The sequence below is a fragment of the Ochotona curzoniae genome, unplaced genomic scaffold, assembly GCF_017591425.1.
Source record: "Ochotona curzoniae isolate NIBS_2020 unplaced genomic scaffold, NIBS_Ocur_1.0 contig_64, whole genome shotgun sequence".
NCBI lineage: Eukaryota > Metazoa > Chordata > Mammalia > Lagomorpha > Ochotonidae > Ochotona > Ochotona curzoniae.
Window position 1 is genome coordinate 41,966,090 of NW_024466502.1, and position 23,829 is coordinate 41,989,918.

Genomic DNA, 23,829 nt, shown 5'->3' on the forward strand with positions numbered 1-23,829 from the left:
AGGCCACCCTGTTCACTGGCTTGCTGACCCCCATTCCTGCAGCCAAGTGGACCCTCTCAGGTGCCCCCTCGCTTTGGGATTCCATCTTGATCCTTTCAGCTGGGAGGGACTTCCACCTCAGAGGCAGTACAAGAAATGACTGGAATCACTTTGCCTTTTTGCTCAGACCAAACAAACCAATCCAGGAGCTGGACATTCCCTCTGTACTGGGAAAGACGTCCCAGTGCTCGGTGGCCGAGTCAGGCAAATGGGAATCAGCTTTTCTGACTTTCAGCTTTTGATCCCAGCATTGCTTATTGGGATTATACACTGGGAAGACATTTCCTTCTCAGCTCGAAAAACACTGAGGTTAACATCTCCACGTCTTCTTCATAAATCCTAAGGGATGTTGGGATTCTCTAACAACCTATGGTCTCCCAGAGGACTTTAAGTGACCTAAGATTGTCTCTCCCTAACCAGCTAAATAACGCAAAGTCGGATTTCAAATCATTCCCCCTTCAGAATTTTAGCAAGTCCAATGATTTTAATTCTGCCTGGAAAGGGTCGTGGAGAAACAGCAGTTCCGTTAACACTGTAATAGGGCAACACTTGTTTATCAACATTTTTATATGCTTTATTGAAAGTTGACAAGTGCAACAGTTAAATACAGTGACACCTCACAACTGTGTAGAGAACATGCACAGAAACATATGCATAGAACTACTATACAGGTAATATGCAGAACCCCTAGGGGAACCCCTCTCACTAGCTAGAACTGATCTCAACCCAAAGACAGGGAACAGGATTTACTTGAGGATCTTCAGCAGACTTCAGCGTACACACAAAGTGACTGGGCCAAATCTGTCAAATTTCTGGATGTGGCTTTTGTGGTGGAGCAGTTTCTATGTCCATTTCTCTATAAAAGACGATCCACACCTCTGCAAGACAGCCAACGAAGCTCCTAAACGGCAATCTGTACAACCTAAATAGTAGTTACAGTTCTCTATGGTACAAAATAGTTACACTACATACACAAATGTACAATAAGCAAAACAACCTTCGTGGGAAGATTGCCTAGGCCCCAGCTACCTGTCACCGTTTGCTTTTTTGTCACTCGAATAGTTTTGCGTCATCTGCTGTTTCAGTAGAGGCACAGTACTATTGTTTTGTATGGACTCGGGTGACGGTTGTCTGTTGGTGCAATGCACTCTGCGCCCCCCTTGGCTTAGTCTTGAGCCTCCCTGGATTGCCTCCTGGGGAGGAGAGGATAGTCTGGTGGGAAGCGCCAGTGCTAGGCGACCCCATGGAGAACCCTACATGTGCAGATGGGAGAGAGGCTCCCGGAGCAGGGGGTGAGGGGTGGGGAAGGGTTGCAAGGCACCCTGCTCGGCTCGGTTCCGCAGCACGCGACCTAAACTACTTCTCCGAGATCTGCCAAGCTGCCTGGGGGATGCCCGGCACATCCATGCTAATTCTCTGGTTAACCTGTAATTCACCCAACTAGGACATGTCTTCAAGCCGAAAGCATATGAGTGTTTAATACTGGGAAAAAGAGAGAATGGCATGTCAGTCTCACGTCTCTTTTTGCCGCGAGCAATGAAATGGGCGACTGTGGAGGCGGACGCTCCCTAGCACATCTTCTGCGGTCTGTTCAGTTCCGACAGCAGCAGCCAGTTCTGCGCGGGTGGGCCCAGGCGGCTAGGCGGTCGGTCCCGAGCCCTGAGACGCCGGCTGCGCAGGCGGCTGCGTGCTGCCCTGGGGCTGCGTGGTGGCCGGCGGCGACCCTGTCTGCAGCTGGGCCTGAAACTGGGCGAGCTGCTCGGGGCTGGCCAGTGTCTTCAGCAGGTTATTCTCCTGCTCCAGCTGGGAGTTCTTCTCTATGAGTTCTTTGATCTGCTCCTTCAGGACCTCCACTTCCTCTCGAACCGCATACATCAAATGGCTTTTCACCAGATCCTGAAGAAGGAGCAGAGAAAAGCAAAGCTGGTGAAGCGGCCGGTTCCTCCGCTGGGGCGTTTCCAACGCTGCCATGATCTTCCCCCAGGCATGCAGATATGTGGACCTTTTACAGTTTGTTACAAAGCATTCCAGCACGCCCTAACCGTACGGTGCTTTCAGTGCCAGGGATCGTGCCTTTTTACAAGTCTGGGACTCCTCTGCAGCCCTTTAGCCAGCAGTGCACAGGGCGGGGGGTGTCCCTGCTGCCCGAGATGCGCCCCGCGCCCCCTCGGCCTGCCCGGCCCGGGGTGTCCAGGCCCGCCAGGCGCCGGTGGCCTCCTCCCCGCCCCCACGGCCTCCGGCGCCGCCTCCCTCAGCACCGGCTGCAGCCAGTTCCTACCGAGCATGTTGCCGCATTTTCTTCCCTCCACCCCAGCCCGCTCCTCCCCACACCACCCCCCTCCGCGATTAAGCTGACATCACAGAAACCTGGGCAGCAGTCGCGGCCAATGGGAGCCCGAGTTATTTATAGCTCCGAATTAAAGGTTCGGAGTTTGCCTAGCAACAGTGGGCAGAGAATCCCGTGAGAAGAGCTACAGGCGCTGCTCCAATAACAAAGAATGGCCGAGGCGGAAATAAAAATAGGAGAAATCCAGGCGCAGGCTTACCATGAAACTTTGCCCCCGACCCCCGACCCTTCCCCATTGTTGCAGGGGCCAGCGTCACCCGGGGGTCCCGTTTGTGCACCGCCCGGGAGGGAGGGCTTCCCAGTGAAAAACCTTAAAGGAGTCCAGCTTCGGCCCCATCCCTTAAGAAAAAAAAAAGTGTTCTGGGCCCACGCTAGGGGACGCGGAGCCTGGTGCTTCCCTTAGCCTATCCACAGCAACGAGGAACGGGCAGAGCCGGGGGAGAACCTTTTAACACCCCCAGAGCCCCCTTTTCTCCCAGTGCGTGTGGCCTCGAGCCCCCCGGATGCCGAGGGGGCGACCCAAGGCATCCGATGTGAAGGGAGGCGCCGGGGTTCCACCCCAAGACAAGCCTGTTTGTGCGTGTGCAATGCGCCCACATGTAGGACAAAACAGTTTTCAAGCGTTACATACCATAGCTTGCTCGATTTTGTTGTCAATAGCTACCACGCTTGCACCAGAGGAGCTGAAAAAGAAAGCAAACAGATCATCGATAGCTGAAATTTATCGAAAATATATCCTAGGTTTTTTTTCTTTTAAGAGGATCTCCCAATTAGGCGACATTGCCAAGCGTTATTTTTGAATATATTCGTTGGTCCTAGGTAGTGTGCCAATCTCCAGAAAATACCAGCTATTCCCTAGCAAATAATCCAGGCATTTCCGTATTTTAGTTAACCACAAAAGAGCTAAATTACATAATGTGGGTTTTGGAAAAGCCAGAGCTCTGGGCTGGACCCAGCCACCACACAGTTATTCTCAACATTATCAAAAAGCAACAGCCGCGGTCACCGGTCATCTCTCGGCAACGGACAAAGGAATTAGCCTGGTTACTCTTCACCTGCAATATTTGCAAGTGATTTTTACAGCTAGAGGAGGGAAAAAAAAAAGATCCCGGCCGACATTTACCTATTGTCAAGTCGCACAGAGGCGTTCTCCGTCCCCAGCAAGGACGACAAGAAAGAAATCGAGAAATGTCTCAGCTGGTAAACTCCTAGATCCATCGCCACTGGTCTACACCATTGGGATTTCATGCAATTGCAGCCAAAAACACTCTCACGGAAAAAAAAAAAAAAAAAAGAGGGAACAGCAGCAGTTCTGTTGGAGCTAGATAAAAATCTTCGAGCCTTCTACAGCCCGGAGGAGAGAGAGCAAAGTGCAGCCCTTTAATTTAAGAGGAGACTCCGGCTTCTTGGGCTTGGAGACCTCGAGCAGGATGCGGATCCCAGCGCTGTGCCGAGCAGCCAGGCTCCGACTCGGATCTAACACCCGGCGCCCCGGGCTCAGTGCAAAATATCAGCGGGGCTTGAGGAGGAGGCGGAGGAGCGGCGCCCATTGGCCGCCTGCTCGCCCGTCCCGCCCTCCGCCTGCTTCCCGGCCTTTCTCCGCCACCCCGCCCCCAGGCGCCAGATCCCGCTCTCCCGAGCGGGGGGGAGGGGGGCGCGAGAGCCGGGCGCGGGGCTCGGGGGGCGTCCGCCGCCCCCTGCTCGGGGCGCCTGCCCACCGCCACGGCACGCGAGCCCAGGGTCCCTGCAGAGATGCGCTCGGAGCCCACCCGCACGTGCTTACGTTTCCAGGGAGTCAGACCCCGTCCCAGGAGCTGCCCGTCCCCGTGGCTGCCGCGCGGCGAGAAAGCTTCCTATTTGCAACCAGACCCGTCTGAGCTACTGGGCATGCTCAGTCCTTCCTGCTTCAAAGACTTGGAGGAGCTTGGAGTGTCTCGATTTCGATTTATCTAGTTCTCACAGGCAACAGCAATGGGAGGATTTTTCTAGACGGTTTTATTTATCAGGATAAGAACTGTATTGCAACAGTATATATTTTTGAAATGCCAGTGAATTTTTAGAGGGGAACATTGTGTTTGCTTTTTTCAGATACTACCTTTATCAAAACAAAACGTGTGTGTGTGTGTGTGTGTGTGTGTGTGTGTGTGTGTGTTCTCTGCTAGGCATACAAAAATAGAGCCAAAACCGAATCCACCAGATGGAGTCCAGTCGATCTTCCTTCTGTCCCTAGGACCATATAAATCATAGAGTGCATATCCCTAACAATGCTTTCTCACCAGTGATTAACTATGTATGCCTTCTTCCATTTTACAGCTAGAAAAGTCAACCCACGGGCTGAATATTACATAGAGCTATTTTCAGTAAGTCCTTAAGGCACGCTTTTGGAAATTAAGCAGACAATGCCTCTAAGACTCAATGCTGTGAGCCTTCATAAGGATTGGAATGTTGCAAAGAACACATCGAAAACACACAAACTCCTTCAGGTTGATCCCTTTGCCCACTCCCCGTGTCCTGAATCGGCTAAATAGCCCAGACTCTGCAGGCTTACTTCTATTTCATCCTAGGGTCACACAGACCACGTGTTTTCCTTCTTCAAGGCAAAAATCAAGAGATTCCCCGCTTACAAACTTTCCTCCATTATTTTAGAGGCATCAATTAAGTTTACAGTTTGATATAATATGCATGTAAGCCCTGACCTTTACTTGACCATGGTAAAACACAGTTTGCATCGCAATGCAATACGTGAAAGAAAAACTTAACCTCGACAATACTGCCCTCTAACGGCACGCTACTATGAGAACAAGAACTCCAAGTGCGCCGGGAGGCCTCTCCCAATCCCTACACAAATCCTGTCCTCACAATTTCCAACATGGAATTTGACCACAGAACCTACACAGCACGTATTGTGTTCACGCACACACAAGCACACACGCAATGCAATCTCTCCTGTCTCCCGCAGCAGCCTTTCCTGACAGCCTCTTAGATTGACCTGAGACCTGCAGGGCAAAAGTCTGGGTGTGGAAACCGTCAAGAGATTCAGAACCAAACCTAATGATACACAAAATAATTCTCTTTTGGGTTAAAAACCGAAATCTGACAAAATCTACATCTCCAGGACTCCTTTTTCATATGATCCAAATTTTGAGGCTTCGTTTTTGTGTACAAAATAATGTTTTCAGGGCATCTATAATGTGTAAAAACTAATTACATTATTTCATATAACACATTCGCTTCTAAGAAGGCACCAATTTTCAATAAGAATGGAACAGAGTGTAAGTGGAAGCCTAAAAAATCGTGATAAGTTGGGGGTCAGATCCCCAAGCCTACAGATGTTAAACAGAATTGCCACGGGACAGTGTCTGCATTTTTAAAAATTTATGGCTAAAACTGTGCATTTCCCTGATTGCCCTCTGCAAAAAGCAACAGAAGCTGATACAAGCAAGCACAGTCTGCTGAGCCTACCTCCCTACTCAGGGGCAGGGTGTGTGTGTGTGTGTGTGTGTGTGTGTGTGTGTGTGTGTGTGTGTCCGTCCTTAGGCACGTGGAGGTTTCTGGAGAATTCTGGAGAAATCTGCTTGGCCAAAGGACACAAACCCAGAGAAATACCAGAAGGTTACACAGATCTAGTCATTTCACGTAAATGTATCAGATCCTGATAAAGACTAGAGTTTATGTGAAACCAGAAGACAGAACTTGAGAAAGTGGAGTCACATCCTTGGATTACAAATACCTGGGGCCCAATTGTCTGGAACTACATTCAAGACACAATATCTGCTTCTTGGGGCCCATCCAGGGCTCACCAAAGACCTGCTGCTGGGACCAGGCACATGCTACGACTGTTCTCAGGGGCACCTAGACAGCTGTGCCCCACCAAGGGGCTTCAGGCAGGTGTCTCAAGTGAGTCCGGAGGTCTCACTCCCAGGAGTAATGCGGGCTGCAGGGTGAGACAGGGTTATTTTGCTGTTGTCTATGTAGTCTTCTTGTGTGGCAACCGCCTTTACACACTAGTAACATGGGGAGGAACCAAGGCAGGGACTGTGTTCTAGGTTAGTGACACCTGCCTTCCTCCCGAATCTGATCCGCCCTGGGCAACATAGCTACGGGTGGGAGGCTGCCACCCAGACAGAACAACCCGTTTCTCCCCTGTCCAGATTCCTTGCAAAGCTAAAGCGACTGCCAGAAATGAAACTAGGGTACTTCATTCAGCCCTGATAAATCACTGCTGTGAGTGGACTCCTAGGCCACCCCCACTTTGCTGGTTGACTGTAATTAGGCACTGGTAGAGGGTTACCAGGTTGAACAAACAAAACTACAGCAGAAAAGGTGGTACACACATGGGTAAAATACTTATTCAGCCCCAATAGAGAACAAAAGTGTGTTATTTGCAAAAACACAGATGAATGTGGAGGACATTATCTTAAGCAGAATAGGCCAGGCACAGAAAGACAAATGTGCATGCTATATAATCCCACTTGTATGTTAAATCTAAAACAGTTGATGACAGAAAAGCTGAGACTATATGGTGGCCTCCGGTGGCTGGGATGGTTAGAAAGGGGGAACGAGAGGATGTTGGTCAAAGGAAACATGAAGAGGCTTTCAAACATTCACGGGAAAGTGGAATTCAAGCATAACCTGCATTTTCCCATGAGCTTTTGAAAGACCTTCCATATAGTTACAGTCAGATAGCAGGAATAGTTGTAGAGACTTACTGAATAGCATGGTGATTACAGTTAGCAATCATAAACTGTATTTGTAAAAAATGCAAAGAGTGAATGCAAGTTCTTACTGCAGAGGCCTGTAAGACAGTGCATGTGCTAACTGGCTAGGTTTAACTATTCCACAGGTTACAGATACTGCAGAGCAATGGGTCATACACAATAAATGCATACAATTTTATCTGTAAACTTAAAAAATGTGGTCAGAAAGGGAAACTGACTCACAGATAAACATCAAATAATGCCTTGGTGTTGGGACCCACACACTGAGAATAAGCAGTAAGGCCAAACAGACTTGAAATTTCATACCACAGGGGACAGACAGCATTTGAAAACTTGCAAATGGGAAAAACAAGGTATAAACACAGGACTAGCATCAGAATGGTTTTGCTGGCTGCTGGCTAAAATTCCTTTACAATTCCCAATGAAAACGATTTTTTATCTAGAATTCCTCACTTGGCCAAATCATCATCTGAGTGTAAGGGTAAAATAAAAGCATCTCCACCCGCCGTCTCTGTGTCTCTTCCCTCCCTCTTACAAGAACAAAACAACACATTTTTAGACACTTCAGAAACTAAAATGGAAGAGCAAATTAAGAAAAGAAGCGAGGAAGGAAAAGAAAAAAGCAAAGCAAAGAAAGCATGAGAATAGGAAGCAGAGACTCAGACACCCAAGAGGAGGAGGAGAACCAACAGGCCAATGGTGATGAAATCTGAAAATCTCAAGCAGACAGCTGCCAAGCAAGCCTAACCAGCAGGTGGCCTGCCTCTAGGCTGTGATGCTGGAGGAAGATAGAAGATTCCAGACCAACAAACACACCTAAGCCCTAGCAGTGGACAGGGGAGCCGCCACAAGCATGGAGCAGTCTGAATAGGCCAACCAGATAACCCTCCAAGGCGGTTGTGCAAGATGACGAAAAGCAATGGAATGCTCATAAAATTTACAGGACTACATTCATTGTTTCAGTTTCATATTAACTTTCAAAAGCTTTTTGGGAAGTCTGTAGGGACCACATGGTGGGAATGGTTTATGAGTGCTCGGTTGTAATCCACTCTGTAACTTGACTATATGTTATCTAAAGTTGACAAAATATGAAGTAATATGGGGATAAATATATTATGTAGAAAGGTAGAGGTAAATGTTAGAAAAAAAAATAAAGTTGAAAGTGGGTCTCAGAAGGACAAACTGGAAGGAGTAAAAAAAAAAAACAGGAACTGCTAATTTTTATTTTTACTCACTTTTTTTTTTTAATCTTTAGGGATGCATATGCATTGCCTTACAATTTAAAAATAAATAAATAAAACCAAGAGAATCAGGCAAAGAAAAGGACTTGCGTGGGCTGGGGCTCCAGCTGAGTGCTTATCCACATGCACCAGGAGGAAACCACTTCAAACCAGCAGGGACAGAACTGGGCACAGTGTGGAATTCGTTGGTGTTAGTGCCCTCTGAGTGAAAGTACTGTGTAACTGGGACCACTGGACACGAAAAAGGATACTGCCTGAGGACAGATGCCAAGGCTGTCCTTGAGTGAAGGGTGTTCATCCTCTAAAAACTGATTCGAAAGGAGCAAAGTATTTCTAAGTTACTTAATTTTGTCCCAACACAAAATAAGTTCAAGGATATTTAACCCAACAAGGTCTTGAACATCCAATAATGAATAATGGCGCTAAAAGAAGTACCAGGCATATAAACAAGTAGGGAAATGAGAAAAATAAATTAGAATGACCCAGTTATGCCAAAGATGCTCAAATCTATAGACAAACAAACAAACAAACCAAAAAACCAGCTATTGGGATTGTATATTATATGTTCAAGAAGACAGAGAAATTCATTAACATATTAAGCACAGTGTGAAAAATATAATGGAAAAACACAAATTCTACTTACAAAGATGAAATATACAACATTTGGATAGAAAAAAGATTGGGGTGGGATTAGTAACAGATTAGATGAGCGAGAAGTGTTAGTAATATTATAGCAATAAAAACCATCCAAAACAGAAACAAAAATAATGACAATGTGTCAAAAACTGTGCAATCATTTAAGCAACCAAATGTACCTTAGTGAAGTCCTCAAAGGAGGGGAGAATGTTTAAGAAACAATGGCAATTTCCCCAAACTTTAATAACAAACAACATACCCTGCAAGTTCACTGAACTCTATGCAAGAGAATAATAATGAAATCTACAAGGTATATCATAATCAAATAAGCATAAGAACAGTGAAAAAATCTTCGAAAAAAAGAAAATTGTTGGAAGTGGCCAGAAGTAAAGAACCAGATTAGGTATAGAACAGTCAAAGGTAAGAGGAGTAAGGGTAGGCTCCTGGCCGGAACCAGTGCAGCAGCACCCTTCGGTTGCTTCAAGGAAACATCAACCTTCCACCTACAAATAAAACACCTTTCGCAAGTATGAAGCGAAACTTCGACTTTGTCAGATATACAAATACTGAAGATATCCATCACCAGCACACCTGCACTGTGGGATCTGTTAAATTTAAATCTTTCAGATAGAAGGAAACTGATACTAGGGGGAAATTTAGTTTTAAATATTTTAAACAATAATTGACTATTTAAAGAAAAAACAAAACAAAAAACAACATATGGGGATAGGCTATAAACATTTGGGGAAGTAAAAGGCTAAAACAAAACAAGGCCGGAGGTAGGAAAAGTACTTATGTGAGGTTCTATTGTCAATTGAGTGGATGATGGTGTTCAAGAATATGCACCTGCTGAGCATCCTTCCTCCACAGTGCTTGACACACCAAATGTTCCAGATATTGTTCCGCCCCCACCCCTGATTTTAGAGAATTATCTGTATATAGGGAAGGAGCTTTGGCAATGGGATATAAATCATAACATATAATTCATTTATGTTTCATAAACACTTTACACATAGACCAAAGGTAATCATATAAAATGTTTTCGGTGCATCTGCATTTTATGGAGAACTTATCATAGGAAGAATTTTCTACTGTGACACCATCCTATTGACACTCAGGTAACTTTCAGATTTTGAAGAATTTTAAATTTTGGAATTTTAGTTTAGGGATGCTCAACCTGTACTACAAACTCTAAAGCCAATAAGCCAACATAGAAGGAAAAATGCAACCATAAAAAAATGCACAGGGGTTGGTATTATAGCACAGTGGGATAGGCTGCTGTTGCAAGGTTGGCATCCCATATATGAATGCCAGTTTGAGTCTTGGCTTCACTGCTTCTGACCTAGTTCTCTGCTAATGACCCACCTACTTGGGTCCCTGCTACCCATGTAGGACACCAGGATTGAGTTCCAGGCTCTTGGCTTTGCCCTGGTCCAGACCTGGCTGTTAGGATCACTTGAGAAATGAACCAGGGAATAGAAGATGCTTGTCTGTCTCTTTGCTCTACTTCCCTGTTGTTCTGCTTTTCAAGTAAATAAATCTTTTTAAAAGTTTGTAATCTAGAGCTAGCATTGTGGCACAGTGGGACAGGTCATTGCTTGGGATGCCAGTATCCCATACCTGTCAAGCTACTTTCATCAAGATAGTCTAGTATTGGTAAAAACACAGAACGATGGAACAAAACAGAGAAGTTGGAAATTGATCCATATGCTTAGCAAGTTGATTTTCAACAAGGAAGTCAAGCCAGTTCACAGCAGAGGAGACACTCTTTTCCCCAGATGGTGCTAGAATGGCTGGGTAACTGCATTCATAAAAAGCAAAATCAGCAAACCCACCTTGATACATGCACATACCACATGAGACCTACTTGTAAAATCCAAAACTAGAAAGTTTGTGGAGGAAAACATAAGTGAAATCTTTCAGACATTGCATTTGCAAAGATTTCTTAGATATGACAAGAGCACAGTTCTTTGAAAGAAAAAATAAACTATTTGATTCAATATGAAAGACTACTATTCTTTGAAAGACAAAAAGTGAGAAATATATATATATAAAATATTGCAAGTTATTTATCTGGTAAGAGTCTTACACAAAAATACCTGGAGAACTGAAAACTCAATGGCAGGAAAACAATCAATAAGAGAAATTGGCAAAAGACTTTGAGACATTTAATCAAAGATTTAGGAATGGCAAACACATGACAAAAAACATACTAAACAATACTATTCACTACAGAAATGTAAACTAAAGTCATAGAAATACCACTGCTCACATATCAGAATAAAGAAAACATTTTACACCTGGAAATCTCCAGTGTTGATAAAAAAAAAAAAGCTTGTGGGAGCTGAGACAGTGGGAACGCACGCTCCTGAGACCACCTGGCCAATGGTTTTGCAGAGGCTTATAAAACTGGATATTCACTTCATAACACCCAGTAATTCTGATTCAATTTCTTTACCCTAGAGAAATAACACTATGACAAAACTTTCATTTGAATGCCTGGAGGAGTTCCAACAAATCACCCAAACCCTGATGATCCAAATCTCATTCAACTAAGAAAAGGAAACAGATCAGGAAGCATCCAATAAAAACAAATGAACTACTGACACACGTAACAACATGAAGGACTCTCAGACATACTATGATAATGGAAAGAGCTAGACTCAAAAAGGTTTGCAAACTATCTCTGACCTGCTAGAAAAGGCAAAACCATAGGAACAGAAAACAAATCAGAAGCTGTTGGAACCTGGAATAGGGAGGGAGATTTTTGAGAGTAATTGAACTATTTCACATTTTGACTATGGTAGCATCCTCATTATATCATTCTTTTGTTTTGTTTTCTGTGTTTTGCAAAATTTGTGCAACTATATACCCAAAAGAGAAACTTAATCTAAAGCATACCTTAAAAAAAAAAAATGACAAACAAGGGCTCAATACAATAGCCTAGTAGCTAAAACCTTGCCTTGTGTGTGTCCAGGATCCCATATGGGCATTGGTTCGTGTCCCAGAAGCTGCATGTCCCACCCAGCTCCCTGCTTGTGGAGTGGGAAAGCAGTGGAGGACAGCCCTAGGTCTTAGGACCCAGCACCCACGTGTGAAACCCAGATGAGGCGCCTGGCTTTGGATAGGCTCAGCTTTGGCCATTGTGGTCACTTGGGGAGTGAATCAGCAGATAGGAGATCTTTCTCTCTGTATATTTGACTTTCCAATAAAAATAAATAAATCTTTTAAAAATAAATGAAAAATAAAACAAAACCAAAAAATGGGTACCTCTTGATAGCAAATTGAAAAAAAAATAAAAATTAGTGTTTTTTTAGTTAATTCTATTTTATGTTTATATAGAGATGTATTTTAGAAAATAGTAAAAAGAACAAAAATTTACCATTGTAACAATTTCTAAGCATATGATTCAGTATTAAGTATACAAACATTGCTGTGAAATACACCTCCCTAACATTTTTATCTTGCAAATCTGAATACTTGTTTAGTATCTCCCCATTCTCCACCTTCTCCCAGTTCCTGGTAGCTGCCATTCTACTCTCTTGGTATGAAATGGGCTATTTTATATACTTTAATATATCTTTAATTAAAATAATACATATATATGAAAGTAGAAACAAATAAAAATATTTTAAAAATACAAGTACTTGTGTATGTTGATCGAAGAGACCTAAAGTTTCCTATTTTATGTAACTGATTTTTTTTTCTTTTAAAAAGACTTGTATATTTGAATGGCAGAGTTATATAGAGGGAGAAGGATTTTCCATTTGCTGGTTCAGTCTCAAATGGCTGCAATAGTTAGGGCTGGGTCAAGCACAGGAAACCGGAACCTCCTCATTTGGGCCTCCCACATGGGTGACGTTGCCCAAGTACTTGAGCCATTTTCTGCTGCTTTCTCCAGCATATTAGCAGGGTGCTGGATTGATAAGAGCAGCTCATACTCAAACCAGCACCAATAAAGGATGGCATCATTCTAGAATGGCTTAACCCAATGCACTCGCCACAGCTATTTTATTTTATCAACAGCTCTATAATCATATGAAATATATGATTGGGCTTGCACTTTAGTTTATAATCTTGTTCTTACAGCTACTAAAGTGGGCCCAGTGTGGTAGCTAGTGGCTAAAATCCTTGTCTTGCTTTCTCTAGGATCCCATATGGACACCAGCTCGTATCCCAGAATTTAATTTCTTCAAAAAAATTTAGGACAGGGAGCAGGGTGATGCAATGACTGACCGGCAGAACAGGGTTCAAAGGTAGACTTCAGGACTCCGTGTTGGTAATAACTTTTAAAATTTATTTGAAAGTCAGAATTAACAGAGAGAGAGAGAGAAAGGAAGAGGTGAGGAAGGAGGCTGAGGGGAAAGAGACTGAATTTTCCATGTGCTCTGGTTCTTTTTCTAAATGGCTGTAATGGCTAGGATCAAGTCAGGCCAAAGCCAGGAGCTTCATCTAGGTCTGCCATGTGGGTAGCAAGCAGTTGGGACCCAAGCAGTTGGGCTATCTCCTGTTATTTCTCTAATCTATAAGCAGGAAGCTGGATCAGAACAGAACTTCCAAGACACAAACTTGTACCCATACGGGATGCTGGCTGCACGGGTAATGGTTTAAACCCCTGGGCCACAATACTGAGCCCTAAGAATGCTAATTTTAAAAATCTTAACAACATGTTTGTAAATGTATGGGAACTCTTTGCATGTATGATACCTAAAGCTCTTTGTAAGTGCTGCTGCTTGGGATGCCCACATTCCATGTGGTAGTGCTGTCTGTTTCAGCGAGTTCCAGATGCTTCGAATCCAGCTTCCTGCTACTGTGACTGGGCGGGCAGCAGATGGTGGCTCAAGACCTTGGGTCCTTGCCACCCACATGGGTGACCAGGACGGGGAGTCTTGGCTTGTGGCTTCCACTTAGCTGAGCCCCACTTGTTGCAGCCATCTGAAGAATTAATCAGAAGATGGAAGGTCTTGCTCGCTTTCAAATAAGTATACCTTTAACAAATAATACTTTAAAAAAAAAAGTAGTACGGAAGACTTTAACTGAAGATCAACTGCTACAACAGGAGTTTCCCAGTAGGAGAGCGATGAGGTTCAACATTACTCAGTGCCAAAAGTACTTTTTAAAACTTTTACCTACATGAACATAATAAGCATTTCAAAAGGAAATCTTCCCATTAATTACCACTTCTGCTAAACAACAGATTATGAAATCTAGAGTCACATACAAAAAGAAGCATCAAAAACTGAGAAGCCAAATGACATTATAAAGTATCAGAACTAAAAAGTTGGCCTAATTATGATTTTCTATTTCTAGAACTTAGTGTTCTTTGAAAATGAGTTTTATTTCTATTCTACTTTTGTTCAGCTGTGAAAAATAGATGCTTTGAGCTTCTCTTTTACTTTTTTTTTTTAATAACTAGTTACTTCAAGTTAACTTTTCATGGTAAATTGCACAAGGTAGGGAGCTGGGCTAATTCAGCCTAGCGGTTAAGGTCTTCCTGTCCCACATTCAAGAGCTTTGATTCAGTTCACCACCCAGTACCCCACCAAAGAATTCCCTGGGTTACTAATGGAGTTCCTACTCTCCAACACAGGAGACCAGAGATTGCACTCCTGGCTTTTTGTTCAGACACCAGGTCATCTCTGCCACTGCTGGGGGCACCTGGTGAGTGAACAAGTTGATGGAAACTCTTTCTCTGTCTTTTTGCCTCTCAAAAACAAAACAAGGGCCCAATCTGATAGTTCAGTGACTAAATCCTCATCTTGCAAGCTCCTGGCTCCCATATGAGTGCCAGTTCATGTTCTGGCTGCTCCACTTCCCATCCAGCTCCCTGCCTGTGACCTGGGAAAGCAGAGGAGGATGGCCTAAAGGCTTGGGACCCTGCACTCTCATGGGAGACCTGGAAGAAGCTCCTGGCTCCTGGCTTCAGATGGGCTCAGCCCTGGCCGTCGCAGCCACTTGGGAGAGTAAACCAGCAGACAGAAGATATTCCTCTCTGTCTCTCCTTCTCTCTGTAAATCTGACTTTCCAATAAAAATAAATAAACCTTACACAAAATGAAATCTGGAAGTTGAGCAGTACCAACAGACGAGCCAGTAGAAATGATACTAATCATTTCATGTTTCCGTGCACGCAGACCCACATAGGACCATAAGAGTTGGTCCAAAATAATCTCCTGAAGCTCAACTGAACAGCTTAACTTACAAAGCTGCAGATAAATTCACAGACGTCACAGAGCTACTGAATGCTGAAGGTAGTGCAGCACCGAGTATGCATTAACACATGAAGATGACTATTCCATGCTAGGTATACGTGTTTGGTAACTCCGTTTCCTTCAATTAGTGGACACATTTCTACTCAGCTCTGTGATTACATAGTGCTTGAGGGTTATTTTAAGGGATCTATTTAGAATTTCAGAGCTGAAATCAGTTAGATTTCTAGATATCAATCAGTTTTAATTTCTTCATTATTATAAATGGAGGCCAAACAATGTTAAGTATTGTGACCCACACTTGTCTAATTAATTGTAGGACTGGGTTCAAAGCCAGGTTCCCATTCAACACGCTGTGTTCTAGAAGGGCAGCCTATGAATTCTAGATCAAGGCAGATGGTAATTCAACCAATGACTCTCACAGCTGGAAGAGTGAAGGTATAAAGCAGCGAGCCTTACTGCTCATCTCTGTGGGACCACAGTCATCTTCTAAGGTTTCCCACATTGGAGAAAAGGAAACCAGCTGGGAGGCTGGAGGTGAGGCATGTGAACCAGGTAGCCCAGCCGCAGGGCTTCTGGTCTAGTTTAGGGAAGGAGAGCTCTGGTGAGAATGGCCTTCTCCAGCACCGTATGCTCCTGGACAGCTAACAGGATCACCCAGGGGAGCTCTGGGGCCAGCGAGTCGCACAGTCCCAGAAGTCTGGAAGTGAGCAAGTCTTACCATAGTCACAGAATACCGGCCGACATCCCTTACGGGAATGTGCCTAAGAAGAATTGGCAGACAGCTTTCATCAACATGGTGGCTCCTTAGGAACCTTCTGGAGCTACCAAGAGGGTTAGAAGGAGTCCACGCAGGTTAGAGAAAATGGTTCACTTGCCAAGGGCAGTGTACTCAAGCCTGGGGACTAAACATGAAAGGGGAACTGGCCTTGGCTGCACATATCTCTGGGAGCCTCTGTGTTGTCCCAGTGGTCCCTCTGGATCTTCACTGTTACTGTCACCTAGGATCTCCCTCCACATCGTCACCATCTTATTGTGACTCTGGCTCTATGCTCTTTTCTTCAGTTAAATAAGGGATGGGGCCGGCACTGTGGCACAGCACATTAAGCTATCAACTGCGATACTGGCATTCCATACAGGCACCAGTTTGAGGTCCGTCCGTTGCTTCACCTCCTATCCAGCTCCCTGCTAATGAACCTGGCAAAGCAGTGGAAGATGGCCTAAGTCCTGAGTCTTGTGTGCCCACTTGAGATAGCATTTCAGACTCCTGGCTTCAACCTGTCCCAGGCCATTGAAACCATATGGGGAATAAACTGACAGATCAAAGATTGGTCTTTCCCTCCTTCTGGCCCCTTGCCTTTCCAATAAATAAGTAAATCTTCAGGAAAAGAAAAAATAAAATAAAAAATAAAGGCAAGGGGCCAGCATGATGGCTCCGTTGGCTAATCTCTGTCTGCCAGTACCAATATCTCATAATGGCACTGGTTCATGACCTGGGTGCACCACTTTCAACCCAGCTTCCCGCTTAGGCCTGGGAAAGCAATGAAGCATGGCCCAAAGCCAACCCTGCTAACGGTGTGGGAGACCGAAAAGATGTGCCAGGTGTCTGGCTTTGGATCGGCTCAGTTCCACCATTGCAGACATTTGGGCAGTGAACCAGTAAGATTTTTCTCTCTGTCTCTCCTTCTCTCCGTAAATCTGCCTTTCCAATACAAATAAATGCATCTTAAAAAAGGAGGGCAACAGGACAAAATAATAAAAATAATAAAGTACTGAATGGTGCTACCAAGGCCAATGGAGTATGAAATGTCAATTCATAATGATCATTAGGATTTTTTAGTATTTAAACTTGTTGCCTATACTGTATGACACTGTACTACAAAAAAAAATCATAAAGTTGATGAAAAGCTCAAATGTTTGAGGAGATGGATATGCTTACCCTGATGGGACACTGCTCTCTGCTGAGCAGCTATGTAAGCGCCTGGAGAAACTCATTAGGTAGGATAAAGCAAACGACAAGCGAAGGCTAACCCAGGTGAACGCCGGATGAGTTCCCTGCATCCCTGGGACCTCCAGTGACAGCCATCTGCAGAGCAGCTCTGATGGCCGGCCACTCTTCCTTTTAGGTAGACTCTGCTCTTACCGGGCCGATGGTGTCTGTCCTACTCCAGCACCTACACTTACACATGGAAACTGTTTTCTGTTCTTATCTTTTCTTTTTATCCTGGGACTCTCAGGTGAAAAAACAAAAACATGCTTAACAAACAATAAATGAGGACAAGTTTTCATGTCAGGACAGCAAATGCTGGTGTAATTGTTTAATTTGCGGCTTCTATAAACAACTTGTATAATGCAAGCGTAGAGAAATAAGCGTCCCTCTCCTTCAGATGACCCTTCACTTTGGCTTAAAGGCATAGTACTTAGTCCAGATTTCAGCAAGTCTGAAGTGAACTGGGGCAGCCCTTTGGTAAGACAGAGCCATGAGTCTAGCAAGCATGGCAGAGGCAGCTGGCCATGAGTTGTTCTGCAAGCACCTGCTTTGTCGGCCTAGCCTAAGGTATGAGGAAACCAACATGGCACAGGTGTTCTCATTGAGCAGGCGGCAAGTGATGGTCAGCTCTCCATTGCCAGGTCACCTAGGGTGCTTTCCAGAAAGCCAGCCAATATGACTCTCCTGGGAAAGAACATTCCTCTTTCTTCTGAAAGGGCCTTCAGCCAGACAGTGCGCAGGACACAGAACAGCAGCGGTGCAACCAAGACCAGGAGGAGCCTGCGGCAGCACCTTGCAGAGGCACCTTGCAGAGGCCTGCACCCTCTGTCCCTCCTGCCTGCCCCAGGACTGCATGCCAGCCCTGAAAAGAGGGAGAGGAGACAGGGAGAAACCAGCAAGGCTCCACACCACCACCAGCATCAGCACTGGATTTTCATGTTTCTTTCTTTCCTTTTCAGGAAAACACACACACACACACACACACACACACACACACACACACACACACACACAAACTGTACAGAAAGCAACAGTTTTTCACTTAGGAATGAAAAGAACTATTTTTTTAAAGTGTCTGTTTAAATGACCAAAATCTGTATAAAGATGTGGGAATGTGTCGGCATGTTGGTAAGGAAGCCTGCTACCAAGGTGAAAGGAGAGTCAACAGGACACACGGGTAGCAGCTGTCACCAGCAGAAATAACGCCAAACCAAGGCACGTTTGTTCTCCCCGATGAAGGCAGACACACTAAGTGAAGAGTTCTGAGGGTGAGCCAGAAGAATGAGGCTCAAAGCAGCAAGTCAGCTGGGACCTGGGGTCTTGCAGTGCACGAGCCTGCCAAGACCTCAGCAAGGACTGTGGGGCACAGGAGCACTGCGAGCTCATCTGGCACTGCCTGGTTACGCCTCCGTTCCCTCTCCTACACCCCTGTCCCACGTTATTTATTTATTCGAGAAAGGCAGTACAGAACAGACAGATGTGAGACCCAATCAGCTCCAGCTAACTCTACTCCAAACTGCTAGAGAGACAAGCTTAACCCGAACTGGCAAAAGAGAACTCTCAGGAAGGCACAACACGGAGGCAATCAATCCTAAACTAAGTTTTAAGAAATAAAATGAATCTGCTTAAAAATCCCAAAAGGTAGGAATATGAATTGCTACAGGTATTGTGAAAAACAGTACTGAGGTTCCCCAGAAAACTAAAAACAAATCACCCACGTGACCCAGCAACCCCATTAGTTAGGTATGTACTCAAAGGAAATGAAATCCACTTTTTCAAAAGGCATTTGTACTTCCATGTTTGTTGCAGCAATATTCACATAGCCAAAGTGTTCATCCATCAGTTGAAATGATAGATGTGGCATGCATACACACATACACACGAATATTACACAGCTAGAAAAAATGAAGTCTTGTCATTTGCAGCAGCATGGATTAAATCGGAGGTCATTACATCAAATGAAATAAACCAAGTAGAGGAAGGTAAATATGATATGACTTTACTGATGCGTGAAGTGTAAAAAAACAAGTTATGTCATGAAAGAAAATAACAGTGGCTACCACATGGCAGGAGGGAAGTTTGAAGCAAGGTTGATTGACAGGTGCTACATTACAACTGGACAAGACTAAGTTCTGGGCCTCTACGGCATTAAATGCTTCTTTGTAAAGCAGGCCCAGAAGTTAGGATCCGGGATGTTTGCATCACAGGTGTTAGATGCTTGAAGAGATCATTTTTTTTTTTCTCTGATAGTATACAATGTGTACACGTAATGAAATGTCACATAGCACTCCATAAATATACAATTTTTATGTCTTAAAATTTTTGAAAGTAAAATATTAAGAAACTAAAAATAATTGAAAAGTTACAGATCTCTACTGCGATACTCCAAAGCAGCTCCCTGGTACAGAAACAAGGAAAGCGTTTATAAAGGTTAAAGCTGGCTATAATTATTACAGACATAAACTTCTCCATATTCATATTCCCCAAAGGTGTGACTCCTCAATAAGCTTGTATGTACACATTACTTCATTTAAGGTGGTAAGGACTACACTTTAAAGTTTAAAAAAAAAATTGGGGTTGAGAACAATCAAAGACTTAATAAATTGCAGAATCAAGATTCAAACTCAGTCGGCTCTACTATCGGAACAATCCAACTATGAAATAGAACCAGAATCTGAGTTGTTTTTATGCATCGCAGAAATGGACAATTCAACTAATTTATGGGGAAAAAAAAGACCCATGCGGGTAGACCTTTGTTCGGCAATTAAGACTCCTCCTGGACATTCTTATTGTGTATCAGAGTGCCTGGGTTCGAGTCCCAGCTTTGCTCTCAATTGCAGCCTCCTGGGATGGCTCAAGTCCACGTATCCCTGCCGCCCAGGTGGGAGAGGGTGGCTTGGGTGTCTGCCTCCCAGCTCTGGCTTGGTCCAGCCTGGCTGTTGTGGGCATTTAGAGAGTGAATCAGTAGACAAGGGGTATAATAAAACAAAAATATAAAGCAAAAAAAAAAAATTAAGTGTTTTAAAAAAATGACACTTATCCTTAAAAAATGTTACTTGTAGTCAATATGATTACACAACTTGAACAGTTTATATCTTAAACTGATTTATCAATTAGATTTGTAGCTCTAATAAAAAAATTGTCATTTGTAATTCACTTGAAGATAAAACATAGTGATTAATATAGAGTGATGGAGGAAAAACTAAGTCCTTCGTTTCATTACAAATTTATCATTAGAAATTTTTAAATTCGGTGAAATTATTTTGAATAAGACAAGCTGTTTTGCAAAGACCACTAAAATTATATCAGTGATAAGATATAAGTTCCATGACCTAATTACTATCACAAGTCAGCATAATTCTGCAAAAATTATATAAAACTGGAACACCATGTAAAACATAATTACAATAAACTTCAGCCGCATTTAATAAGGTAGATGGAGGGGGTCGATAGGGTACCAGTTTGTTATAATAAAAGATGTACAAAAACCCAGCTTTCTGGAGCTAGCACTGTGGTACAGGGGATTAAGCTGTCATCTGTGACACTAGGATGCCATACAGGAGTCCAAGCTGCTCCACTTCTGATCCAGCTCTCTGCTAATGTACTTGGGAAAAGCTATGGTAGATGACTCAAATCCCGGGGCCCCTACATTCACACAGGAGACCTGAAAGAAGATCCTGGCTCCAGCCTGGCCCCGTCCCAGTTTGGGCAGCAACTTAGGAATGTAGCAGACAGAAGATCTCTCTCTTTATCCCTCTTTCTCTCTAATTCTGCCTTTCAAATAAATAGTCATTATAAGTCCAGCTTCCTTCCTAGTCAGATAATTAGATTTAATGAATGATTAATTTGTTTTAACACCAAAGTATACTTGGGATAGACAAAAGACTTTTTTTTTAGGAAATGATATATTGAAAGCATACAAAATGTATCATTTATGTAAATTGGAAGAAATAACAGTAAAACAAAACACTCGTATGCCCACCACAGGATGTCACCCTCACTGCTGGAGTCCTGTGTGCTCTGTCCCCCAAGCCCCATGCAAGGGGCAACACTGCACCAGCCCCAAATCCTTCTAAGTGACTGCCATGTACATACTTACTAAATTTATTGCTGCTTCCTTCTACTAGAACCTACCAGAAAAGCATGGAGCTTTTTACTGTTTTATCAATGTGTCGCAAGCAGAAGTATTCATCAGTAACTAATGATAATAAAATAAGACACTTAATCGCACTTATTAGTTGCTGGTCACTATTCCAAGGCCTGGTTCATACACTAGGCAACATTATAATGGTCATTTATACGCATGCGAGGAAACCAAAGGGAAGAAGGAATTACCTGCCTTGGGTAGCAGCCCACTCATTACCACCACGGAAAGTTGCCACAGGTGCCATCTATCCCGCTTTGGTAATGCTCACTCTCCTGAAGGCTGGCTACCAGTGGACACTTGGAAGTAGCTGGAAAGGTAAAGGAAACCCCACAAAAACACATCGTGTACCCATCTGTGCAAGGCACTGTTCCAGTGGGAGGAGGGAGGAACCCCTGGAAACATTGTTCTTGTTAAAGTTATATTCAAATGGGCTTAAAAATGGGCTTAAAAAACAAACAAGAGGGGCCTGACATGATGGCCTAGTGGCTAAATCCTTGCCTTGCCTTGCATTCCCATGATCCCATATGGATGCCAGTTTGTGTCCCAGCTGCTTCACTTCCCATCTAGCTCCCCTGCCTGTGGCCTGGGAAAGGATGGCCCAAACCTTTGGTACCTTTCACCCTTGTGGAAGAACCAGAAGTTCCTGGCGCTTGGCTTTGAAGATCCAGCCATTGCAGCCACTTGGGGAGTGAGCCAGCATATGGAAGATCATTCTCTCTCCTTTTTTTTGTAAATCCACCTTTCCAGTAATAATAATGATAATAATAACAATAATAAAACCCAAACAAGACAGGTAAGTACATGCATAGGAAGGGAGGCAGTGGCAAGGATTGTAGAGACGAGATCAGAGGCGGCCACGTTTTAGATAAAGCCTTTGAGAAAGGATGCCTTGAGAAAAAGAGTTTGACGTAGAGGAGTGGAGGGAGCTGGCTGCGCAGATGCTTTGACACAGGGAGCAGCCAGAAGACACGCATCCCTGCTATTCATGCTTTAACAGAGCCGCGCCGGCAGGCAGCATCGGTGGAGTGTGCAGCGATGCATGCGAGATTCCATGAGGCAAAAGCTCGCTCTTACCTGCTACCTTCATCAGAGAGTCCTCTGATGCTGGGGTAGAGAGGCAGCTTCTCTGAGCCATCAGCATGGTACACCGCACATTTAAGAAGCACTGTCACGCACTTAAGAGCAGCAGGTATTCTATCCCACCTTCTATTCTAAGGGACTGTCAAGGATTACCAGAGACCTTTTCATCTTTCAATAGAAATCCAAGTCTTTCCTGTCTCGAGACACACATTCATAACAGCCTATGTTCGAAGAAATAATGGTAAATCATCTGCCCACCACGCTTATGTATTAGATAGGCGATGATCGCTCTTTTCTCATGCTTGGTTTAGTCTCATGAAGCCATGCACTTAACCCCAGACAGAACTGACTTTATTACAGATTGTGTAAAACCATTTCTGTCTAAACATGATAGCTTGAGCACATTTATCTCTGTTTCTACCTACAGATCACTAAAGAGAAATTTTAAACACACAAGACAGCATAAATACAGGAGATGTGTCAATCTCAACACATTTCAAGGTTGTGGGGAGAAATGGTAACTTCTCAAGTGAAAACCTAGGCAAGCAGTAGAGAAAGCCTGGAGTATGGCTGATGTATGCGGAACAACTCTGACAGAGTCCACACTTCTAAAAGTGTGAGGGCTGGCATAAAGCACAGACTACTAATACAAACAAACAAACAACAGATGCTATGGAGAAATTAAAACGCTTTCAAAGGGGGACTGGGGTTGAGCACTTGCTTGAATCCGAGCTGCTTCAGTTCTAATCCAGCTCTCTGCCAATGCACCTGGGAAAGCTGCAGCAGATGGCCCAAGTGCTTGGGCCCCGGCCACCCATGTGTGACACCCAGACGCAGTCATAGGATCCTGGGCCCAGCTGAGGCCATGGCTGCCTTTGAGGCAGTAGGTGGAAGCACTCTAACGCTGCCTTTCAAGTAAAGGAATCTTTTATTTTTTTTTAAAAGAAATGTCCTGTAAGATTACATGTGTGAAAGAGGAAGGAAAGGACAGCACCACTCAGACCAAAAGAGCTCCTGGAAATCGGAAATTGATTTTACAAGAGCACAAGGGAAAATCTAGAATGAACAGAAAGTGAAGTTTAAGAAATAAGCCAGAAACAAAACAAAATATCAAACAGGGGAAAATAAAAAAAGAAAGAATAGCTGCTTACAATGGCTAATATCTATATGACAGAAGTTTTAGAATCAGTGATTCTATTCTTGACAGAAGTCAGGAATACTTCCTAGGAATGCAGATAAGGCTTTTTAAAAACTAACAGAGCCTATCAAGGTACAATCTGTTCTGTATAAAACTTATTTTAAAAATGCTAATTTGTTCCAACACAATTTACATGTTAGAGAACAATTTGAGCATCACATACATTTCTCATTTGCTTCCATGTGGTTTTGTCTGCAAGAAACACCAGGTGGATGCAAGGAATGG

General features: G+C 43.9%; 1 protein-coding gene across 5 annotated transcripts in view; it reads right to left on the reverse strand.

Moving 5' to 3' along the window:
* Positions 1 to 591: 591 nt before the first annotated feature.
* TSC22D1 (TSC22 domain family member 1) overlaps positions 592 to 23,829 on the reverse strand; it is a 116,753-nt gene continuing 93,515 nt past the window's right edge. For 2 of the 5 annotated variants that reach the window (XM_040991365.1, XM_040991364.1), the window contains 2 exons: positions 3,018 to 3,069; positions 592 to 1,935 (listed from right to left, as the gene is read on the reverse strand). In XM_040991365.1, the coding sequence (XP_040847299.1) occupies positions 1,678 to 1,935; positions 3,018 to 3,069 (310 nt within the window). In that variant the 3' untranslated portion in view covers positions 592 to 1,677. Of the gene's footprint in view, positions 1,936 to 3,017; positions 3,070 to 3,509; positions 3,883 to 4,169; positions 4,220 to 6,003; positions 6,018 to 23,829 lie in introns of those variants that run through there. The other 3 variants (XM_040991367.1, XM_040991369.1, XM_040991366.1) reach the window with 3 other exon arrangements.